Genomic DNA, 22021 nt, shown 5'->3' on the forward strand with positions numbered 1-22021 from the left:
TAAATAAGAAGATCCATCCATCCATCCATCCATTCACTTCCGCTTATCCTTTCCAGGGTCGCATGGGGCGCTGGAGCCTATCCAGCTGTCACAGGGCGAGAGGCGGGGTACACCCTGGACAGGTCGCCAGTCTGTCCAGGGTGTACACATAGAGACACAGACAACCATTCGCACTCACATTCACTCACAGATTGACCAATTAACCTATCCCCACTAACTGCATGTTTAAATAAGAAGATGAATAGAAAAAAGCAAAAACCGTCCAAATTAAATTTTACAAATTAAAAATTAATCTTGTATTAAACTCAAGATTAAAAGATATGATTGATATGAATTTCATAATAAGCCAGAACTGCATGTCTCATCCCACAAAAGACCGCTTCTTCTTCTTCTTCATTTGCATCTCTAAACCTGTCCTAATTTTTCAGTAATATATAATATGAATGTATTATAGAATTTGGATGTTCTAAATAATATGGTCAGCATACATAAAATAAACTGTGGTGAGCCAAATACTTGGTTTTAAATTATTTCTTTCTACTACTGTGCCAAGATGACATTACTCTGGCTTTATCTTGGCCTCAGATAAAGCGGTGGAGCACTGAATTCTGTTTGCGGAAGCCTGGTGAGGGGCAACCAATCGGGCGAAAATGGTCTTAAAGAGACAGGAGCTCAAACTTCTAATTTTTGTTCACAAATAACATTTCTTTGAGTACTAATTGAAATTTAATTCGAGGATGGATAACATTTCTGATACTTTTAAAATTATTTCCACTGGTGTAAAATTATTTAGTCGACCCTTAAACAGTTAGTATCCAAGTGATTTTTCATGGTTAGACATCGCTTCGTAAACACAAGACTATTGTCACTCTCTCTGTTAGACATACCCTGCAAGTAACGCTGGATTTCTTCCAAGCTGTAGCCACGACCTCCTGCCCCATACACAGTAGCAGTGGAGACTCCTGGCGGGCCCTGAGGGCCAGTAGGGCCGGGTAGCCCTGGAACACCCGGAGGACCAGGAGGGCCTTGTTGCACAGCAGATGCGATCCATGAACGGAAATCTGAATCTAAAAAAAGTTGAAGATATGAGGAAGAAGATGAGTGAGTAACTTTATAGAAACTTTGAATCCAGATCATTCTGTATGCAGGTTATTTTGGTTATCCAGATAAAACATGTTGGTGTCTGTTAATAAAAAGAGACAGACACTAATTAAATGCTCTTACTCTTTATTAGTGCAGAATAGTCAATAGTAGCGGTAGTGAAGCCAGACCCTGCTGGACCAGGAGGCCCTGCAACCCCAGGAGGACCACGTGGCCCAGGTGGACCTCTTGCAATCCCTCTCTCTATAAATAACATAAAACCCATTAGTTTAAGCCCAGTTGCTGTATCCATGTTTAGTGTTTTTAGGTAAGAATCTTTGCTAACCGTTCATGAAATTGAGGACATATGTAGCTATCTCCTCTACTCTATAACTGCCTGAAAGTCCTACTGATGTCCCTGGTGGTCCTGGTGGCCCTTGTGGCCCTGGTGGTCCTGTCAAATATCTCCTCACGTCATCTCCTGGACAGATCAGAGCAAAGACACAGTTTAGCTTGGTGCATCCAAGCTTAAAAAACAAAAAATGATGCATGATAGATGATGATGAAGAGACTGTAGAGGTGCTGTACTGAATGCAAGCTGGGTATGATACAGCTAAAATATATATTGTACTCACTCTGAAGCATAGCTATGAGACCGCTGACTGTCAGGGATCCAGAGGCAGGTCCAGGAGGACCAGGTGGTCCTGGAGGACCCTGAACACCCAAGCTGAACCCTGAGTCTGAACCTGAAATTACACAAAACATTTAGAGGTGGTTCTAGTTTACTGACTGTGTCTCTGAAATAAGTATTCATCTCTCTCACATAATTAAAAAATGCTTACGTCGTAGGTATGCAATGACACGAAGAGAGATGTCATCTATAGAGCCTGAGTAGGTTCCAGGGGGTCCTGGTGGTCCAGGTGGACCTGGAGGTCCAGGAATGGCAGATTGCCTGGCTCTACCTGAAATGGAACAAGTCAATACCATGTTCTGCCCTCTGAAAGTGATCTCCCTTTAGAAAGACTCTTACTTAAATAGTCACTGATGTACTGCCGCATCTCAGTAGAAGAAGCAAAGGAGCCCGGCAAGCCTGGAGGGCCAGCAGGACCTGGAGGACCAGGAGGACCTGACGTGACTGAGATTGAGCCTGGGGAAGAAAAAAAACCTGACAGTTAAAATCCTGTGGAGTACAAGTGGACTTTAAAGCCACTGTGAACTATTTCTGTTTTTAAGAAGAAGACACTCGTGACTTTGTCTATAATTGTAAACAGAAATGAGGACATGGTTCATGATTTTATCTACCTCTTGAAGCGCCTGGAATCCCAGGAGCTCCAGTGTCCCCTGGAAGATAAACAACAAATGTATTGTTGTTGCGTGACAAACTCACAGTTCATACAGCTAATATAACGCATCTCATCCACTGATTTAAGAGTGCTGTTAGCTTTACCTTTGAGTCCTTGAGGCCCTGGTGGACCCGGTGGTCCTGGGAGCCCACGTCCTCCACCATATGTTGACACTGTAAGTCAGAATTGATACATAAACATCTGAAGTAACATGATACAGCATACTGTATTTTTTAATGTGCCAGCTCTCTAATTCAGACGTTGTGTTGTGTCAGCTTGTGCAATTGCCCCCTCTGAAGTTCATGTGTAAACATGGCTTAATTTAATTGTAATGTGATTATTTAGAAGTCCTGACCTCTCTCGTTGGTTCCTGGTGTTCCCGGGGTGCCGGGCACACCTGGCTGACCGGGTTCACCTGAGACACAAATGTCAATTATTTAAGAGTTATATAAGTTATATAAGCATATAAGCAGAGAGGCTTGGTATGAATGGATGCATGATTTTAAAAAAAGCCAAAATATAGACAAAAATTAAAGATAAAAATTATACCTTGGTATCCCCTGGGCCCTTGAAGACCTAAAACAAAGATAAAAAATTGTATGTTAAAGAGCTAATAGAGAGGCAGAGATCAGACCACTTCACAAAGACTAATCACCTGTTGATCCTTTAGCCCCGGGAGGCCCAGGAGGTCCTGGTGGTCCTGGATATAAGGCTGCTGTAAGAAGAACAGTGCTGAAGTCAGTGGCATTGCTCTGTTACTACTAATTACATGTAAAACCCAAATCTAGATATAACAGAATTATGACTGTGGATCATACCACCAGCGCTGGATACAAAGCTGGAGTCCCCTTTGTCTCCTTTAGGTCCTGGTCTTCCATAACCTAGAAAGAACAAAATAAGAGTTTTTACATGAAGAATGGATCAGATTCACACGCAGTGACAACAGCGCTGAGACAGAAACTTGCCTGGCTGGCCTGGGGGCCCAGGTGGTCCTGGAGGTCCTTGTCTGGAATCTCCTAATAAAAAACATTTTCAAATGACTCAGTAGGTATTTTTCATTGTGTCAAACAAATCCCACACAACTTTTAAAGATGTTACCTGTTATTATGTCTATAATGTTATAGAACAACTGTATTGATTGACTAGTCTAGACTACAGTAAGTGTTCCTGGGGCTTTGGGCTCTTTAGACTTTATCCTCTCCTCTGTGCGCCTTAGAACAATGTGAAGATGTGCTGGAAACTTCTACTAAATATAAAATGTGTTATCTACCTGGACGTCCTGGAGGCCCAGGTGGACCCGGTGGGCCGGGTGGGCCAGACTGTGCCAAACCTCCATTTTCACGAAACAGCCCTGAAGCACAAACAAAAACAAGTTTATTAAAGAGAAGTGGCAAATACTGAATAATGGCTACTATCAAAGTAATGCTAACTCAAGTGGGGGACAGGTTAAAGTAAAAAATGTGATTCTGTAGTGGTAGTAAAACAGTTAAAAAAGTTAGCATTGGCCACCAAACTCTGATACAAGATAGATAGATAGATAGATAGATAGATAGATAGATAGATAGATAGATAGATAGATAGATAGATAGATAGATAGATAGATAGATAGATAGATAGATAGATAGATAGATAGATAGATAGATAGATAGATAGATAGATAGATAGATTCATTCAAAAGTACTCACTGTCTGTTCTGCTTGAAGAAACCGTCTCACTCTTACTCAAGGATAGTTCTGATTCTCCCACGTCTCCCTTTTCTCCTCTGTCACCTTTAGGACCTGAAAAGGCAAACATTTAGGGTTTTAATCTGAATCTGAAAGGAAAATTCAAGTTGAGAACAAGAAAAACCACAATGACGTACCAGGTTGGCCAGGCAGACCAGCAGGGCCGATGGGACCTGAGGAGGTAAATTGAAGATAAAAAAAACAAAACATTAATGCTGGTACTATAATTCAGCGATGAAATGAATGTCCAACTATTTTTTTGGGCTATCAAGCGTCAGACCTGATAATCCTGGAGCCCCAGGGGGACCAGGAGGACCAGCAGGCCCAGGTGCTCCTGGGATGCCAACAGCAGTGGAGCCAGCTGCTAAATGTATGTGATTATCAGATGTCAAATTCTTGTCTTTATCAGGAGTCTGTTAAAATATACATTTCATGATGTTCTGTTACCTGCATTGATGATGCGTCCTGGTGCACCAGTGTCACCTTAAACAGACATGCAGATCTCACGTTAAGGTGTTAAAGTCATAATCAACAGCACAAAAAAAACTTGCAGGCAGACATACGCAGCTGTACCTTTGGTGCCGGGTTGTCCTGGATTTCCTGGTATCCCTAAAATACAATTTAAGTACATCATCAGTGTGGTCACCATTCAAAAGTGTCACCCCCAGAGAATTAATAATATGCTACAACAGGAGAGGTATTAATGGCACAGTCATACCTGGTGGTCCTTGAAGTCCAGGTGTTCCTACAGAAGGAAAATATTATGAATATATTTCTGAATATATGTAGCAGATTTATTATCTGCTAATGTGTTAGAGCAGCAACCTTACCTGGAAGTCCATTATCCCCAGGAGGCCCAGCAGGACCTCTGAGTCCAGGAGGCCCAGCTGGTCCTTGGTCACCTGGGCCCAAGGAATAGCATTAGGATTTATTTATTTTGATGTATTTTTATTTTAATTATTCTATTTTACACTTGTGTGAAATAAATGTATTAATTCTACCTATATCTGTTCTATATTCTTATTTAAATAATATGTAAATTAGTGCAAATGCAGTGCTTATATGATGAGTTATTCACCTCTTGATCCCTTTGCGCCATCTTGTCCAGAAAGTCCTGATGGGCAAAAAGCAGAAAATATTTTATATTTAATTTATCTAAAACATAAACGCATATGCTGCTGACTTAATAACAAGTCTTAGCTACAGACAGAGGAAGCCTTATGAGCAGACTCCTCTTTGACAGAGAATGTTGTTTCATGCTCCTGCAGGTTCTAAACAACCACATGAAACACCAGGAGGCAGTCGAGCACAGTACCACAGTCCGAGTGTCTGAGAATCTATTAGAATCTACTATCCGAGGTTAGACATCCTCTGACTCACCCACTGATCCTTTGGAGCCTTTTTCTCCAGCTGGCCCGGGCGGACCTGGTAAACCGGATTCACCTGAGAAGTCAGACAACTCGATCAGAAAATTAAGAGACTGAACGGAGTTTAAAACATGCTAATTTTGCATCTACAAATCCAGTTTCAATTACAAAGCTGTGCTGACCTTGTGCACCTCTGGGACCTTTGTCACCAGTGTCACCTGAAATAAACAATGAATTAAACTCTGATCAACAAGCCCAACACAGGGTCCTTTAAAATCCTGACAGGATGTACAACAAACCTTTAAGTCCCTGGAATCCAGCAAGCCCTCTATCACCTGCAGAGTAAGAAAAAGATGTTATAATATATCAAAAAATAAATAATTTAACTATGAATTTCACACTATTTAGCAGGTGAGTAGTGTGAAACCCACCTTTAGCCCCAGGAGGCCCTGATTCGCCACGGAAACCTTGAAGACCTGGTTGACCTATCACAAAGCAGTTCATGTTAAAGGCCAGGAATGAAGTTAAAACACTAATGATGCTATTTTCAGCTGGTGCTAAATACATTTTGTGGTAAATTCCGCTAAGCAAGTAGATGAATTCGATTTAATGCACTAACCTGGTGGCCCAGAAAGTCCAGACAGCCCCTGTGCACCTGAAAGAATAATTAGCAATTAATAATTATAACAGCATTTGGACAAAAATAAGAATTTAAAAACTGTTTTGATTCACATTGGCACTTTAGGAAAGCTTGAGCTTTCTTTCTTTCATTACACTGAGAAATCAAAATTGCTCTAAAGTGACACAGATGTAAAATAAATGAATAAGTAAATAAATAACTGTAGTGAAAAAAACAACAACTTTTTTCCAGTGTTTTCTAAACCAAAGCTTTCTAAGTGTTTTGGTAACGCTATTTGGAAAAACAGGAAAGACATATGAGTTTAATTATGCATGAAGTCACAAATAAAACATATTTCTGGAGAGTATGAATAAAAATAAAGCAATGATAGGCCATTCTTTGTTTGTTTTGTTTTTTTTTTGATAAGTAATGTCAGCTGAAAAATTGCATCTTGAGGCTGTATTCATAAACTGACTCTATACTGCCACCTGCTGCTGCAAACGGTACAGACACCACGAGGGATTAAATGCTTGTCATCTCATAAATGGCTCAATAAGGAGGCATTCATAGATGTTTTTGTTTGTTTGTTTACTTGAACTTGAAAGCTCCATCTTTACTGATCTCACCTTTTGGTCCAGGGGGGCCGATAGGTCCTACAGGCCCAGGAACCCCAGGATCTCCATGAGCACCTGCAGAAGCCAAACATAAAAGATCTTGTAGTGACAAACTGTTTGCGAGTCAAGCTGGACGAGGTCTTTGATTGCTCTGAGTATGAACCATACCTCTGTCGCCTTTAATTCCAAAGCCTGGAGGTCCTGGCTCACCTCTCGGGCCAACTGGGCCCTCACGACCTCTGAGACCCGGTGGCCCCTCAGCTCCATGTTCACCTGATCACACATAAAGCACAGAGATGATCAGTGGCTCTAACTCAGCTGAGCAGCTACATCATGAATTCAATTTTAACTTGAAATGTTTTGTGTACCTTGAGTTCCTTTTTGTCCTTTGGGACCTTCGGGGCCTGAATGTCCCATCGCACCTGGAGGACCTGAAGTCACAGTCACAGTGAGTAAAAATGGCGTCACAATACCACACAGTAATTCTAAGAAAAATATAAAATAATGTGATGACTAGCATCCGATACCAATGCTGATACTGACACTGACATTTGGAGGTATTTTAAATCCACTTTTCCAGTGTTTCGGCTGAAATGTTTTTGTTTCAGACACACGACACACAAACAGATCTCTGTAACACTTGTCGATCCATTTTCACCCTGCCCAAATCTACTCAGATCAGCTTGTGTTGTGTGCCAAACACGCTGACAACAGGAAAATTGTAACCCGCCCTCTGGTGGACAAACTATTGTATCTAACGTTAATGGTCCTAACATGGTTGAAGTGTGTTTTACAGTTTTTTACAGACGCTAGGACACATTTCCCAATACTTAGGTCACTTTTGCAAAACACTTCACACAATCCTCCTAACTGACCGTCAGCTTGGCAAAACAGTTCATTTCACATTCAAAATGCACTACAACTACCAAAACACTTCATTCAGGTCTCAAATAAACTCATTCTTCCAGAACACTAGCAAAGGTTGACAGCCGGCAAACACACTTCGTCACCCACAAAACAATGACCTAAAAAACACTAACAACATGTAGCATTACACAGTGTTTTCTTGTGTAAAACAAGGACACATCTCTGTTTATAATTTCAATATATGTTACTGGAATGAATCAGACATCATGCAGAATTCGTTACAGTTTTTTACAGACGCTAGGACACATTTCTCAATACTTAGGTCACGTTTGCAAAACTCCTCACACAGTGAGCACAACAGAAGTCTATGTGGGCTAAACTGAGGACCAGTTATCATTGTTTTGGCACAAAATGCATTCAATGACTACATCTCTCAAATTTCATGAATTATCTTCTCACTCAGACACAACAACTGCCAAAAATCTTTGTACGGACAGGACATTTTGCATGTGCTTACATACTGTTTTCAAAACTGTTAAACTTATGGCCAAAACAATAATACAATGCAAAACTTAAAAAGACAGCAAAATCCAACAGCAATATTTTATTGAAACATATTTTAAATCTAAAAATGCAGTTTAACCAGCCACAGCTGATTCTCATTGTAGATGAACATCTACACAGGTGTTACTCCTTCAATTTTTCAACTCCTTCAATTCTGGCAGCCAGAAGATTCTTTCCTAGGTGTGTTGCCCTAGATGACATAAGATGTGATGTGGATGAGAACCTGTGGCCAAATGGAGGAGACCGAGTAGATTAGCATTACTATTGTATGTGTATCAGTGGATGGTGTGTATACAAATTCTTGTATTTTGGGATTACTTAGTGCAAAAAACTAAAAATACATAAACAAATATTAACGAATTCTGCATGATGTCTGATTCATTCCAGTAACATATATTGAAATTATAAACAGAGATGTGTCCTTGTTTTACACAAGGAAACACTGTGTAATGCTACATGTTGTTAGTGTTTTTTAGGTCATTGTTTTGTGGGTGACAAAGTGTGTTTGTCGGCTGTCAACCTTTGCTAGTGTTCTGGAAGAATGAGTTTATTTGAGACCTGAATGAAGTGTTTTGGTAGTTGTAGTGCATTTTGAATGTGAAATGAACTGTTTTGCCAAGCTGACGGTCAGTTAGGAGGATTGTGTGAAGAGTTTTGCAAAAGTGACCTAAGTATTGAGAAATGTGTCCTAGCGTCTGTAAAAAACTGTAATATTTGTTTATGTATTTTTATTTTTTTGCACTAAGTAATCCCAAAATACAAGAATTTGTATACACACCATCCACTGATACACATACAATAGTAATGCTAATCTACTCCATTTCTGGCTGGGTCCATGTTTACATCACAAAAAAAACCTATTCAGCAGTTGTCTCCTTTTGTAATGAAATTGAAGGAGTAACATCTGTGTAGATGTTCATCTACAATGAGAATCAGCTGTGGCTGGTTAAACTGCATTTTTAGATTGGAAATATGTTTCAATAAAATATTGCTGTTGGATTTTGCTGTCTTTTCAAGTTTTGCATTGTGTTATTGTTTTGGCCATAAGTTTAACAGTTTTGAAAACAGTATGTAAGCACATGCAAAATGTCCTGTACGTACAAAGATTTTTGGCAGTTGTTGTGTCTGAGTGAGAAGATAATTCATGAAATTTGAGAGATGTGGTCATTGAATGCATTTTGTGCCAAAACAATGATAACTGGTCCTCAGTTTAGCCCACATAGACTTCTGTTGTGCTCACTGTGTGAGGAGTTTTGCAAACGTGACCTAAGTATTGAGAAATGTGTCCTAGCGTCTGTAAAAAACTGTAACTGCTGTTATAAATGCTGATACTGATAGATCAGCACACAGATAATATCAGCCTGAAAACAAATTGGGTGGGCTGTAGTGATTAATAAATGAAAATGTAAGTCATCGTTACTCACCTGGGATGCCAGGGAAACCGGGATCTCCTATAAAAAATAAAACACAAGAGAAATAAGAGCAGAAAAATGGAGCAGGACTTCACCCGAAATACTCCAAAAAGAAAATATTTTGGTCAGTAAGAGATACTGCTGTTAAACCTTTAGTTCCAGGGTCGCATAAAAAGAGTAGGAAAATAAACATTCTTAAAATTTTAAATGACATGCAGCTGATTTTGATTACCTCAAGAACATTATAGTTTTAGATGTAATTATATAAACTTTTTTATATTTTACCTTTAGGCCCAGGCAATCCTCTCTCTCCCTGTACTGAGGACGCTAAAGTAGCTGAAAAAGGAAAACAATTACATGAATGTAGTGCATGATATGTAAATATGTATGTGTGCGTGTGTGTGTGTGTGTGTGTGTGTGTGTGTGTGTGGTACCTTTGAATGCCTGCGACTGCATTTCAGCCCTTAACATGTGCTGGATGGCCAGCTGAAGAGCAGCAGAATCTATGTGTCCTCCACTCACGCTGATCCTGAGGTCAGTGCCAGTACCGGCACCACTAGCAGAACCGGTAACCCCAACTCGTTGACCGGTACCAGCAGCATCAACTCTACCACTTTGACTTGTACCAGCACTCCCGACGCTGCTGCTTCCACTACTGCTGGAGCTCCCACTGGAACTGGTACCAGCTCCAACACCAGAAGTACCAGTAGACCCTCCAATGCCATTACCACCTGCGCTGACATCACTTGTGGAAATCTGAACTTGTGTCCTGGATCCTGAACTTCCACCTCCTCCACCCACGCCTATGGTGTTGTCAGTGCCCATACCTCCACCATCCACATAAGTGTTGATATCATTGGAAGACAGCCGACTGGTGTGGGCGCCAGCGACCGATGACGCAGCTTCCAGGGTCGCCACTCGACTCTTCAGCTTTCTCACATCCTCAGCTGAGAAAAAGACAGGCAGATGTTTCCACCGTAAGTAAAAAATTCTTATTTACAGCTTCTCAAATATAAAGTGTTATCTTTCTTTTTCTCTTCTGTAGACTAAACACTTAACATCAGATGACTCCGTGATGAAAGTACTATGATGTTTTAGCTGTGGTCTAAAAATCTAAAATGTAACATATTTACTTGCTCATATTTGTAGTAAATGTGAGCACAAGTATAGAACGGGATTCTTGCAGCTTCCCTTTGTGGGAGCCTCCAAGCCCGAGGAAAAAAAAATCCAGTGGATAAGAGCCCAAAACTGCAGTTCCCCTAGAGGCCACTTGAGGCTGCCTCCAAAAGCATGTAAGTGCTCTTTGACTTCCATGTTAAGATGCTGTTGAACTATACAACATTTAAAGTATGTTTACAGCCTGATAGAAGAAGCATTTTTGGTTACTGTTGGCGGTTTCCCGTTCCATACTACCTGTACTGGGGTCTTAGACAGTGTTTGTGGTGTTGGTGCTATTTGAAGTGTTTTAGTGGAGCTGTATGATCTACAACGTGGCTTTCTGGGTGGTACAGACCATCCCAGAAGTTTGTGCTTCAGTTATGATGACTTGTACAATTTAACAGATTATTTAGCCCTCCAACTTCATACCAGGATGAAGGAGGAAATGCAGATTTTAGAAAGAAATGAATGAACTGTAATATGGCACTTAAGCCTCAGTTTCTAAACTATATATGGAATACTGGAACAATTAAAAGCAATAAAAAGGCTATTATTTATCCAGACATACAGAGTCAAATTTTTATTTTTCCTTTGTTTTCAAGGGACATAAAAATGAAGTGTATATCCTCTCAAACTCTGCTGTTGCTTCACAGTCTAAGACTGAGAGTGAAGACTCGTAAATTCATTTGTGTTCCCCTCGGAACATATTTAACTTAACATATAACTAAGCTATAAGTTATAACATATGTATTGAACTGAATGATGAAAAACAGACGTTTATCAGTTCACAGACTCTGAGCAGGCTGTGGATGCTTCAGTGTAAGTTGCAAATGTATTTTCAGGTTCTTGACATCACATTTTTATCAGGGTAAATCCACAACAACAACTCTCGTGCTACAGGCAAAGCAAACTCGAGTCTCTGATGTCATCCAGCAACGATTTCCAGAGCTGGTCTGTAGACAATGAATGAATGCCAGACTTTATGGGGGTGGGACGGCACTAAGAGATCATATTTCCAGGGAGAGAATTACATTTATTGTTTCTCAGCTCAATAGTGGAGACTAGTCTATAAAGGCTGAAACACTTTTTATTGGTTAAAAAACAGTCACTCTCTGATCCTTCACAGCACAGCAGCTTTAGAAACTGGCCCTTCAGACTCCTGAGGTTTTATCTTATCTGTGGCCTTTGGGGTGGGGGACTCTCATAAGGCTGCACAGTTCAATCTTACCCAGAGCAATGAGGCCAAACAGGAGTCCCAGCAAGAGCAGGGAGAGAAGGAGAAGGCCCAGCAGCCACTTCCACCAGGAGCAACAGGAGTCCGAACAACAGCATAGTCCTCCGCCTCCGAAGATGCCGCTGTCCCTGTGAATCTCTGCAGAAAGAGTGACGAGTTCAATCCAACATTAAATTTTCAGTACACTGTCAATTAACTCCTCAATATTTATGTCGATGAAACTTACCTGCATAGGTGGCTTTGTCTTTCATTACAACTCCAGATGAACCATCTGTGCAAGAAATAAACCAACATCACCAATTTTTTTGTTATTGTTGTTGTTTTCTTGTAAATCAGTCACATTGGAGATGCTTTTAAGATGCTCTCACAGTAAGAGTTGCCAGTCTCTGCCTTCAGTTGGGCCGTTTCACCGTAGCTCGAAATAAGCTTCTCCTTCTTTATCGAGTCTCCTGACAGTGACCCTGTGAAAACAGAAAAAGCACCCATTTTATGTATTTATTTATTTTTTCTTAAGGAACTAAACTGAAAACATACAATGACAAACTGTAACAGACAATCAGCTTCTAAAGGAGTTTAAATTATAACCAAAAAACGAATAAAAAACAGTGCAATTAAATACATGTCAGACCAATTCCCGATTAAAACTCTAAGGAAAGTTGAGGAACTTGTATGCCCAGTAGGTGGCGCTGAGTGTGAGGCTCACCTCCTCCTACATGAATGCCGCTGCTGGTAAACTGCTTGCCGGTGTCTTTTGCCAAAATGAGCATATCTGTCTCCCTTTTGGCTGGAACGTTTTCTTTTTCAGAAACCACGAACTTATAGTCTTTCTTATAGGCGTCATCAGTTTGGGATCTAGTGGCTGATAAAAGACAAACCACCAGGAATTAATCTTGTTCAGCCTTTGATTATTTTTATCAGATTCAGGGGGATTTAAACTGTTGCAGACTTACCCGTAGAGACTCCAGTGCTGATGCCGCTGCCACCGTTGGTCACGTTCTTCTGAACACCATATCCTGTAAATACAAACGCATAGATGAATATGTAAGAAAGACACAATTTTGAAATGAGGGCAAAAAGAGGATAGAAAAAAGGTTTTCTTACCTCCCAGGTTAGCATTTACGTTGGCTCCACTGGTGGTGAGCACACTGGCCGAAGTGGGTGCCAGGTTATTCTGAAAGCCGTAAACTAGAAAATATAGATGCAGAGATTTGATTAAGTAACTACCAATTATTTCACACTGGAGGAAAGTCACAGTGGAGAAAGGAAGCATCCTTCATTTCCATTTATGGCCCCAGAGTAGTTTTACAACTTGACTATGCTAACCAGCCAGAATAGGGAAGAAAGACTTAACTGGAGTTTGTGCAATTTATTTTGTTTTTTCAGGGAAAAGAATTACACTGACTATGGAAAAGTATCAAAAACTCACAAAAACTCATGCATCAAATATGGAAAATACTTCCAAGGTTTTTCTGAGAATATATAATATTCAAATTCAACACTATGGACCATCAGGATGGGCATGATGACATCTGCTGATTTCTAATATAAGACTTATCATAGTGTACCTGTTTCCTTGTTCAGATGTTTGTTTATATGTAAGCATGTGTAGATATGGAGCATAATAAATGCATGTGTAGTGACAACATATCCATGTATATCCAGGAACATTTGGTCTCACCTGACAGGGATGATGGAGAGGTGGGGATGACTGGTGCCAAGCCTGCAGCCATGTTGTTGGCGCTGACCTGCCCACTTTGGTATGTGTAGCTGCTGGTGTTGCCAGCAATGACTGTAGTGGAGGAGGATGGCAGAGTGGAGGTGGACCAGGAGAAAGTGGGGAACACCGTGGAGTCCAGAGTGTCATATTGACCTGATCTTACAGTGGTGTCATACTGCACTGATCTCACACCAGTATCATACTGTCCTGATCTCACACCAGTATCATACTGTCCTGATTTCAGACTACCATCATACTGCACTGATCTCACACCAGTATCATACTGTCCTGATTTCAGACTACCATCATACTGTAATGACCTCACACCAGTATCATACTGTCCTGATTTCAGACTACCATCATACTGAATTGATTTGACGCCAGTATCATACTTGTCTGTGATATCATACTGGCTTGATTTATCAAGCTTTCCATTTGTCAGGCCGGTATCATACAGTCCTGATAAATCAATGGTGTTGAACCCAGGTGATCTCACACCAGAGCCAAAAGAACTTGAAACTGCAGGAGAGAAAAGACACAAAGACAAACATTTTAAATGTGTCTCTAGTTTTCACTTTTCTCCACTTTGTGTCTGTGATGTGCAGCTCAGGCGGCAGTGCGTTGTCCTGTAGTTTGGTCGGTAGCCCCCCACTGTCTGTGTTATACTGAACCATAATTGGCCTCTGATGCATCCATCAGAGTGTGAGTGTGCGTGTGACAGTTAAAAAGAGCTTAAAGACATAGTATGAATGTGTGTGAGAAAAGGTAAAACCAATATATAAGAGTCTATTAAACAGTTTAACCCCTTATAACCTGTTTCCACATTCAGACTAAATCTATATATTGGACACAACTTGACAACTAACTTTATTGCACATTAATATACATTTTTATTAATGTTATTTTTTCCCTCTTTATTCCATATTAAGATTTCCTGTGACACCTCTCTAATATATAATGACTTTTTAATAAACCCTGACTATTTTGACAAGATGTTCTTCTACGTGAATCTCCAACGCTAAAGGGTTTAGCACTGTAGTATACCTGACTGAGAGGCCACTGAGATGGTCTTGGTCTCCACGCTGGCCTTTTTAGGGACAGGCAGGGTGATGGAGGCACTGGAGGAGCGAGTGGGGCTGACGCTGCTAGAGCGTCCCTTCAGCAGCTTCTTCACGTCATCCAACTCTGTCCCTGCAGAACCACAAACGCACAAACAAATGCAACAATGCAGCACATCTCAGATACTGTTTCATCTTGAATTTGAACTAGAAACTCAACAGCAGAAACTGTTAGAAGTTTATGGCTAAAAGGAATCCTAAAAACAGAAGACTGTAATTTTGCAAGAGGCAAACACAAAAAACACTTTTTAAAGAAAATTTAACATTTTGTCTTAATATTTATTCTTCATTTAGTTTGGTTAGTTGGGGGTATGTGTCCTCTGAAAATATTAGTTAATCTCCGTTTGTCATAAAACAGGTATAATCAATCATATAAATATCTAACATGTACTCATGCAATAATCTCACAGTGTAAAAGTGGCCATGATTTATTGTTTTGAAAGTATTTTTATTTGTAATATTTCTGCGAGTGATAATAGCTGCAAAACCTACAAAAGAAGAGACTTACACTCCACTTCTGAGAGTTACGGTCTTGTTTTTGTTTTATTATATTTAGTAAAAGTGCTTTCTCCACCACTACACACGATGTACCGTGGCAGGCTGAGGGGGCCAAAGGTGGCACAGAGTGACTAACTCTTAAAAAATGTGGATTAAATAACAGCACTTATGGACTTCAATCAGCAGGGGGAGCGATGATCATCTGTTCAGCTCTAACTCTGCACCGTTTTGGTCTAAAATGGGACTTACTGCAAACAGTGAGTCATGTGTGCCGTTGCTACCACCAAAACTCTGCCCCATAACCTTTTCTCCACATGGCTACAGTGCAAACAAAGGCACAGTCCCCACTGTTTAAACCTCCCCTCGTCTCTTTTTGCTGATGTATATGTTCTGTTTTGGAGAACTAACTGCAACACGTGTTACAAATTAGAATTTTATAGACTCGCATGTGAGAAGTGGAACGTAATATAAATCTGATCCACATGATTCAAAAGAGACACCCCATAGTAAAAAGTCTTTCACTATGCAAGTGGTTCTTTGAATGAATGTACTCAGGAACAGGACAAAATGAGAAAAAGTTCTGAGAACTTGCATAACAGCAGCAAATGGATTGAGAGGTCTTACATCTGCAGGGAGTGGGGGAGGCACTTTGCAATCTGACTCTGATCTCGCTTTCTGGAAAAAAAATCACAACACACAATGGACAATGGAATCCTCATTTAATAAAATAAATAAATAAATAACAATTCAGAGTCAGATGGTGCAGAAATAATGAGGGGAAGAGCTATTATTAAATACCTCTGCTTTCGCTTCTCCCTCTTGTGGCACCAGAGCCTGAAAGAAAAACAGAGACACATGTTTAGGGTAAAACAGGAGAGATATTGTGCAATGAGAACATTGATAAGCCTTTTCACTTACAATAGTTTCCATAATCTTTGCGAGTAAATTCTGGAGAGGAATTAGCACTGGAACTCCCTAGAAGAAAGCACAATGGTTGAGCAGGAGTATAAACAGCACCCTTGAGTTGTGCCAGTTTCCTTCACTCTCTGATGCCAACTGTTTTATTAACAGGATCTCACCATCATAGCCCCCTGAGCGGCTGGATATGTGCTTCCTCTCCCGGAAAGCTGGCGACAGGCCTCCTGATGAGCCAGCAGTCTGCGTCCTCCTGGCACCGCCCGACGAGCTGGACCGGACCTTGGACGCGGAGCTCACGAGATAACTGCCTCCGCTGCCTCCACCTCCTCCTCCTCCTGTGGCAATTCCAAAGCTTTCTCCATCTATGTAGGTCCCACCTCCCTCACCCCCTCCTGAGGAGTCTCCGCCGAGGTAGATTCCCGAGGAGGAGCTGTAGCTCCCGGTGTTCACACCTACAGAAGCTGGAAGGATGATTTCCAAAATTATTTATGATTTCACAGAACTCTTCAGTCATGATTGGACTAATATGACCAGGAAGTAGTAACTAAGTCCCTTTTCTCAGCTGTAAATTTAAGATAGTGCCATTTTACATGAGTATTTACAGCTTCTGCTCCGCCACATCTCAGAAAAACTGAACATACTGGAAATACTACATAGCACACAGAAAATATATAGTGATGATCCATTTTAAAGTCCCACTTACTGGAAAATATTCCTGAGAAACCTCCACAGAAGATGCTACATAAGATAATCGTTTTTATTTAATAAAAACTGCTGTTTCTAAAAAGAAAAGTAAATGATTTCCTGTGGCAAGTGTACATTAGCAGCTAAAACAGATCCACTGAAACTCCTGAACGTGTTTACCTGCAGAATATGATTAATGTTATACAGATTCTGCAGATAACACTCGCATTGCCACACGTTCAGCTGACCAGTTGTGCAAAACTTGAAACACTTGAAACAGGCTCAGTTATTTAATTTGGTTTTTCTGTACAGTCCACAAACTGTACAGAAACTAAATTAGAGTACTGATAGTTACTTTACAACAAGAGGAACTCCTGTTTTAGTGTGTGAAAACATCCAGATCTGTCATTTTTACATTAAACCCTGGTTTAACTTATTCATTCAATTCAATAAAAAAGTTCCCCATAAATATTGCACAAAAATAGTCATTTCTAATTAAAAACCTGCTAAATAACTAAAAGAAGTAAAGTATTTCCCTATGCCATGCTGTGGAGCAGAAGTATATAGTAGCATGAAACCATAACATCTAAGTAAGTATCTTTACTGAGATTGGAGCTAAAAGTTAAATACAGTAACCGTTTCCCTCTGGCACCCGAAAAATAACGTTTCAGTAAACCAGCTCCACCTCAGCCTCCTTTAATAGTAATGCTCTCCGCTGTATCTTAGTGCATCAATAATGACGTCAGAGCTACTTTCAAGAAATAAAATATTCCTGCCTGGATGCAAAAAACTAGAATCTGTCTTTTGTAATTCGGGTTAAAAATGTGACATTCAGCATCTCAAAACAAAACTGCAGCTTCCTCATTTTAAGTGGAAAGTTGCTCTCACATGAAGAAAAGTAAGTTCCACTGCTGCTGTTCTGGGTTAAGACATTCTTCTCCAAGCCCAGCCCTCCAGCACTGCTGGACATATTCCTGTGATTTGATCCGCTGGTTCCCTCTAGCAACGAAGACACACAGCAAAACACAAGAAGCAGTTACTCATCGGGAACTTCCTTTAGAACTATAATTACTCTTATTTCTTTTTTTGTTTTTAGTTTGCTGACAACAATTAAGGCAAACATGGCTAGACCAAAGAGACTCACTTGGTGGGAGAGATGTCAGTCTGGTTGTGGAGGTTATGGTTTCTGTGACAACTGATGAAAAGGAAACAATAATTACTACTGTGCACACAGTATTTGATTCCATATAGGTATAACACTGAGAGTTATTACAGCAAACTACACTTTTTTTTGTTGTAAAAAAACTGAAAATGTACTTTTTTTGCCAGTATATTATCTGTTTTTTATGTAATAGACAGGATGACATAATGGAATAACAGAAAACAGATCACATAACAACAGAAAAATAACAGAAATGATCAGAATAAAAATAAATATGAAAAGAATAAACAAATAAACAGAAATAACATGTTATTGTGTGTAGACTCATCTTGACACTTATTGTTATTGTTATTGTTTTTATACTATAACTAAAGACTAGGGGTTAGGAGAGAGGATTACAAAACTGTTATAGCACATTAATAACAATTTTTGGAGAGCAAGGTTGGTCGATGTCCTCCTACAACTGTTTTTTAAATTTAATGAAATTTAATGAAATGAACAATTTCTAACCATAGTGAATTGATGTGATTGCTTACGAACATTAACAGGCATACAAATGAAAACTTCACTCTGACTATTAATGATTTTGACAACCATCTAAAAATGCAAAATGCTAGTCTTAATAGTGCCTCATAGTTTTTTAATAGAGTATTAACTGATCTATTAAACACTATTAAAGTTCTAGTTGCAACCTTGAAGCCTTTAATAACAGGTGACTTGCAATTACCTGGTTCTAAAACAACCAAGTGCCAGGTTAAGGTCATCGGGTTGGGTGGTTTCCCGTAAAATCAAATCAAACTCAAGTCTTGCGTTTAAATAAAGCTAAAGTATCAAATGAGGACATCTGACATGTCAAGTTTTTCAATGTTTTGATTCTTACTGACAAAAACGCCCCTACCAAAAATTTCACAAGCATCTTGAGGTCTTAATTTGCAGATTGCTGACCCTGTGATTGCTATCACAATGCGCAACAGGAGAATAACAACTAAATCACCTCCAGGAACGAGCCGGACCCTACGCCCTGTGACCGCGTTTTCTTTATGAATTTTCAGTCCCAACTTGGATTCACACTTTCTGACAAGTTCTGACTGTAATCAAAGACTTTGTCCTCAGGTCAGCCTGAGCCTTCATGCTCATCATATATGTAGGCATGAATTACAAGAACATTAAATAAAGATTGCATAAATTATGGGTGCAGATAAATTTGATGTTAATAACACCCCTGTTCCAGCAGGAGGCAAGTTGTTCTCCTGCAGCAGCCTGTTGAGTTTTGCTGGCATCAGCTATAGATTATAAAAATTCCTTTAATTTCATGCTGGCTTCTCGTTCGTGTCTTCCTCCTTTCATCTCCTCCTCTTCCCTCCTGCTTTCCTTCCCTTTTAGGGGTTTATGTCTGTTTTAGGCCTGTTATGCTCCTGCTGCCGATGCTCCTCGACTCTGGCAAAGCCTCGAACACATTCTAACCACTGGTTATGAAATGTGTTAAATAAATAAAGTTCAGCAGATTTGCTTTAAAAGTGATCAATAAAACAAGAGGACAGCGTGTCTGATTCTCTCGGCAATGGTCAAACTTATGATCCGGGCCTGCTTGACCTCTCCGCCCTGTGTCAGAAGCTGTTAGGCCGCGATGAGCTCTGCTTTAACATTTAGCTATGACTACTGAAGGGAAACCCAGAGGATGACTTACACTGTGATGAGCAATGGAAAGTGAGACCAGTGAAGGCATGCAGTGATGTTAGTGATAATAAGACCCCCCAGAGAGAGAGAGAGACAAAACCACCACCAAGGAAAGGAGGACGCTATTTAAAACCGTGTAGCAACAAAGTATTTTTGAGCCTCTACACCAATCTGTCTTTAAACCCTCAAATAAGAAATCACTTTATGAGGTCTGTGAAAATGGGACGCTGAGATTCTGAATGAAATCCAATTCAAATAGAACAAAAACTGTCTGTGGCAGTTAGTTTTTGTTTAATGTGTGTCTATTTTGGGTGAATCAAGCCTTTATTTTGGGATTTAATGGTGGCTTTGTCTATCTGTACTGCCATTCCAAAAACTTCGGAGGAAATCCAGAAATCTCACCCTTTTCTTCTGAGAAGTCCATCTGCCTTGTTAACTCGTCCATCCCATTTTAATCTGGTGAGATGATGATAAAATGTTGACCACAGTCATGTATATTCAGAGCCGTCTGCTTATTTCTTAACTGTGGTTAGATAGTATTTTAGCTAACATCTAATGAAAAAAAAAGACAAAATTGTTCTCCCAGGAATGATCTGGGTTAAAGATCAGGCTGCTTGTTTACTGCATGTATTTGATACTTCATCCCAGCTGAAACACAAAATGTCATCACACCAGTCTTCCTGATTGTATTTTTTAAAACCACCATATGGTTTCCCCTTCCACTAACAGCAGACAGGCAGAACATATGCAACAAGAGCACACATTTACCTATATGTGAACAGAGGACACCACAGAAAAGCATCATCTATAGCTTTCAGCAGACTTTCTATTTACTTTTGTTTCTTTGACGAGCAAACTCACAAAGGAACAAAGGAGTCTGGTGGATCACCGCTCAGCTCTGAAAGACCATCCTCTCACCACACCCTGCCAGCCAATTAAGGGCATTTAACTGCATGTGCTTCATCTACACTCAGGTTATTTAGAAACAGCAATGCAGAGAAACTTCATAAGATGCCCTTTTTGTTACTTTTCTCCTGTACCACGTGGTGCTGAAACCACAGCTTCTACCTGTGCCCAGTAACACATTTATGCTGTTTTTACTGCTGTGAGAAAAGTTAATAGTGAAGATATTTCTCCCAATAAATCCACTCCTTGTTATCCTTTTAGCTTGAAGCTTGTAAAAAAAAAAAAAAAACCAGTTACTTATCATAGGCTGTAACTGATCTGAGCAGCAAATATAGGCACATGTCAGTTAAAGCGTGATGCTCCAGAAAGGCCGGAGCCACTGGTATATTTAGACGGATCTAAATAGCACAGCAAAAGGAGAATGTGTAAAACTATCCTGAGATCACTATAACCGAAAAATGATCCCCAAAAAACCCCTCCAATGGATTGTACATACAAGCCAAGAAGTATGTGCGGAGAACTTTGAAGACTATAACAATTCCAACCTATAAACACCCAAAAAAAGATTGACAGCCCATCAGCAAACTCCCAGAGCGCAGTTAGTGCAGAGATGCAGCAGCCAGGTGGGAAGAAACATCCGCAACATCCACCTTAAACAACTTTCCCCTTCTCCCCCCACCCCCTTTAAAGTCTCCAAGTTATTTCAGAGCACTGCATTGTAACAAAACAAAACAAAAAGAAATCCATACCTTCAGCCACTTCCAACAAGTACCGATCAAATACGGATTTCTCCCAGGATGGAGCGACTGATCCACCACCGGAGGAACAATGTGTTTATGTGAAGCTGACGCGTCGTGCGGGGATGTTCTTAAAGTCCTCGATCCTATTGTGTCTTTTCGCTCAACTTTCCCAGGCAAGTAAAAACAGAGATTTTGGCACCGGTCCCAGCCGCGCCCATCAGCTTTGCAGGCAGGTGTGGCAGACGGCACGAAAAGCTGAATTTGAAGAAGAAGAAGAAGAAGAAGAAGAAAAGAGCGCCCGAGGGAACCAATTAAGTTGTCAGACTCAGCCTAACAGGCACAGATACTCGACAGTGAAAAGGAAAAGTGATGAACTCCTCCTGCTGCTGCTACTGCTCAGCGCTTTAGCCTTACTTTTCGAAACTGGTAAAGTTTTGAGAGGAGGTGGGAAGGGGTTGATATGGGAGGTAGGATTTTTTTCCCCCCCACCACCACCTTCTCTTTCCTGCTGTTGGATAGCAGTGCAGCCATTTCGGGGTCTGCTGATCTAGTGTGGGCTACAAATCAATCCTGCTGCATCTGGAACGCATCTGGTGCGCATTTTTTGGAACAAGAAACA

At 40.4% G+C, this 22021-nt stretch overlaps 1 protein-coding gene across 3 annotated transcripts in view; it reads right to left on the reverse strand.

Annotated features, from left to right (window-relative positions):
- The window catches only part of col17a1b (collagen, type XVII, alpha 1b), a 25735-nt gene extending 3922 nt beyond the window's left edge, over positions 1–21813 (reverse strand). The window contains exons 1-49 of one of the 3 annotated variants that reach the window (XM_085296632.1): positions 21412–21813; positions 20159–20212; positions 18062–18112; positions 17806–17916; positions 16395–16694; positions 16234–16290; positions 16114–16149; positions 15940–15990; positions 14744–14890; positions 13661–14218; positions 13084–13167; positions 12933–12995; positions 12686–12841; positions 12351–12443; positions 12209–12253; positions 11977–12120; positions 10025–10537; positions 9876–9926; positions 9603–9629; positions 7116–7178; positions 6916–7020; positions 6760–6822; positions 6134–6169; positions 5946–5999; positions 5814–5849; positions 5697–5732; positions 5528–5590; positions 5226–5261; positions 4978–5049; positions 4866–4892; positions 4721–4756; positions 4595–4630; positions 4428–4508; positions 4285–4320; positions 4109–4201; positions 3694–3774; positions 3389–3439; positions 3242–3304; positions 3079–3138; positions 2973–2999; positions 2779–2838; positions 2528–2596; positions 2383–2421; positions 2111–2227; positions 1923–2042; positions 1716–1826; positions 1427–1561; positions 1225–1344; positions 888–1067 (exon numbers count right to left, since the gene is read on the reverse strand). In XM_085296632.1, coding sequence (XP_085152758.1) covers positions 888–1067; positions 1225–1344; positions 1427–1561; positions 1716–1826; positions 1923–2042; positions 2111–2227; positions 2383–2421; positions 2528–2596; positions 2779–2838; positions 2973–2999; positions 3079–3138; positions 3242–3304; positions 3389–3439; positions 3694–3774; positions 4109–4201; positions 4285–4320; positions 4428–4508; positions 4595–4630; positions 4721–4756; positions 4866–4892; positions 4978–5049; positions 5226–5261; positions 5528–5590; positions 5697–5732; positions 5814–5849; positions 5946–5999; positions 6134–6169; positions 6760–6822; positions 6916–7020; positions 7116–7178; positions 9603–9629; positions 9876–9926; positions 10025–10537; positions 11977–12120; positions 12209–12253; positions 12351–12443; positions 12686–12841; positions 12933–12995; positions 13084–13167; positions 13661–14218; positions 14744–14890; positions 15940–15990; positions 16114–16149; positions 16234–16290; positions 16395–16694; positions 17806–17916; positions 18062–18112; positions 20159–20201 — 4636 coding nt within the window. In that variant the 5' untranslated portion in view covers positions 20202–20212; positions 21412–21813. Of the gene's footprint in view, positions 1–887; positions 1068–1224; positions 1345–1426; positions 1562–1715; positions 1827–1922; positions 2043–2110; positions 2228–2382; positions 2422–2527; positions 2597–2778; positions 2839–2972; positions 3000–3078; positions 3139–3241; positions 3305–3388; positions 3440–3693; positions 3775–4108; positions 4202–4284; positions 4321–4427; positions 4512–4594; positions 4631–4720; positions 4757–4865; positions 4893–4977; positions 5050–5225; positions 5262–5527; positions 5591–5696; positions 5733–5813; positions 5850–5945; positions 6000–6133; positions 6170–6759; positions 6823–6915; positions 7021–7115; positions 7179–9602; positions 9630–9875; positions 9927–10024; positions 10538–11976; positions 12121–12208; positions 12254–12350; positions 12444–12685; positions 12842–12932; positions 12996–13083; positions 13168–13660; positions 14219–14743; positions 14891–15939; positions 15991–16113; positions 16150–16233; positions 16291–16394; positions 16695–17805; positions 17917–18061; positions 18113–20158; positions 20213–21411 lie in introns of all 3 variants that reach the window. The other 2 variants (XM_085296631.1, XM_085296633.1) reach the window with 2 other exon arrangements.
- Between the last annotated feature and the right edge of the window lie 208 nt (positions 21814–22021).

Source organism: Mchenga conophoros, linkage group LG13, assembly GCF_057382185.1.
Source record: "Mchenga conophoros isolate Kocher_MC1m ecotype Shallow Benthic linkage group LG13, M_conophoros_male_GT1.1, whole genome shotgun sequence".
In the NCBI taxonomy this organism is placed as follows: domain Eukaryota; kingdom Metazoa; phylum Chordata; class Actinopteri; order Cichliformes; family Cichlidae; genus Mchenga; species Mchenga conophoros.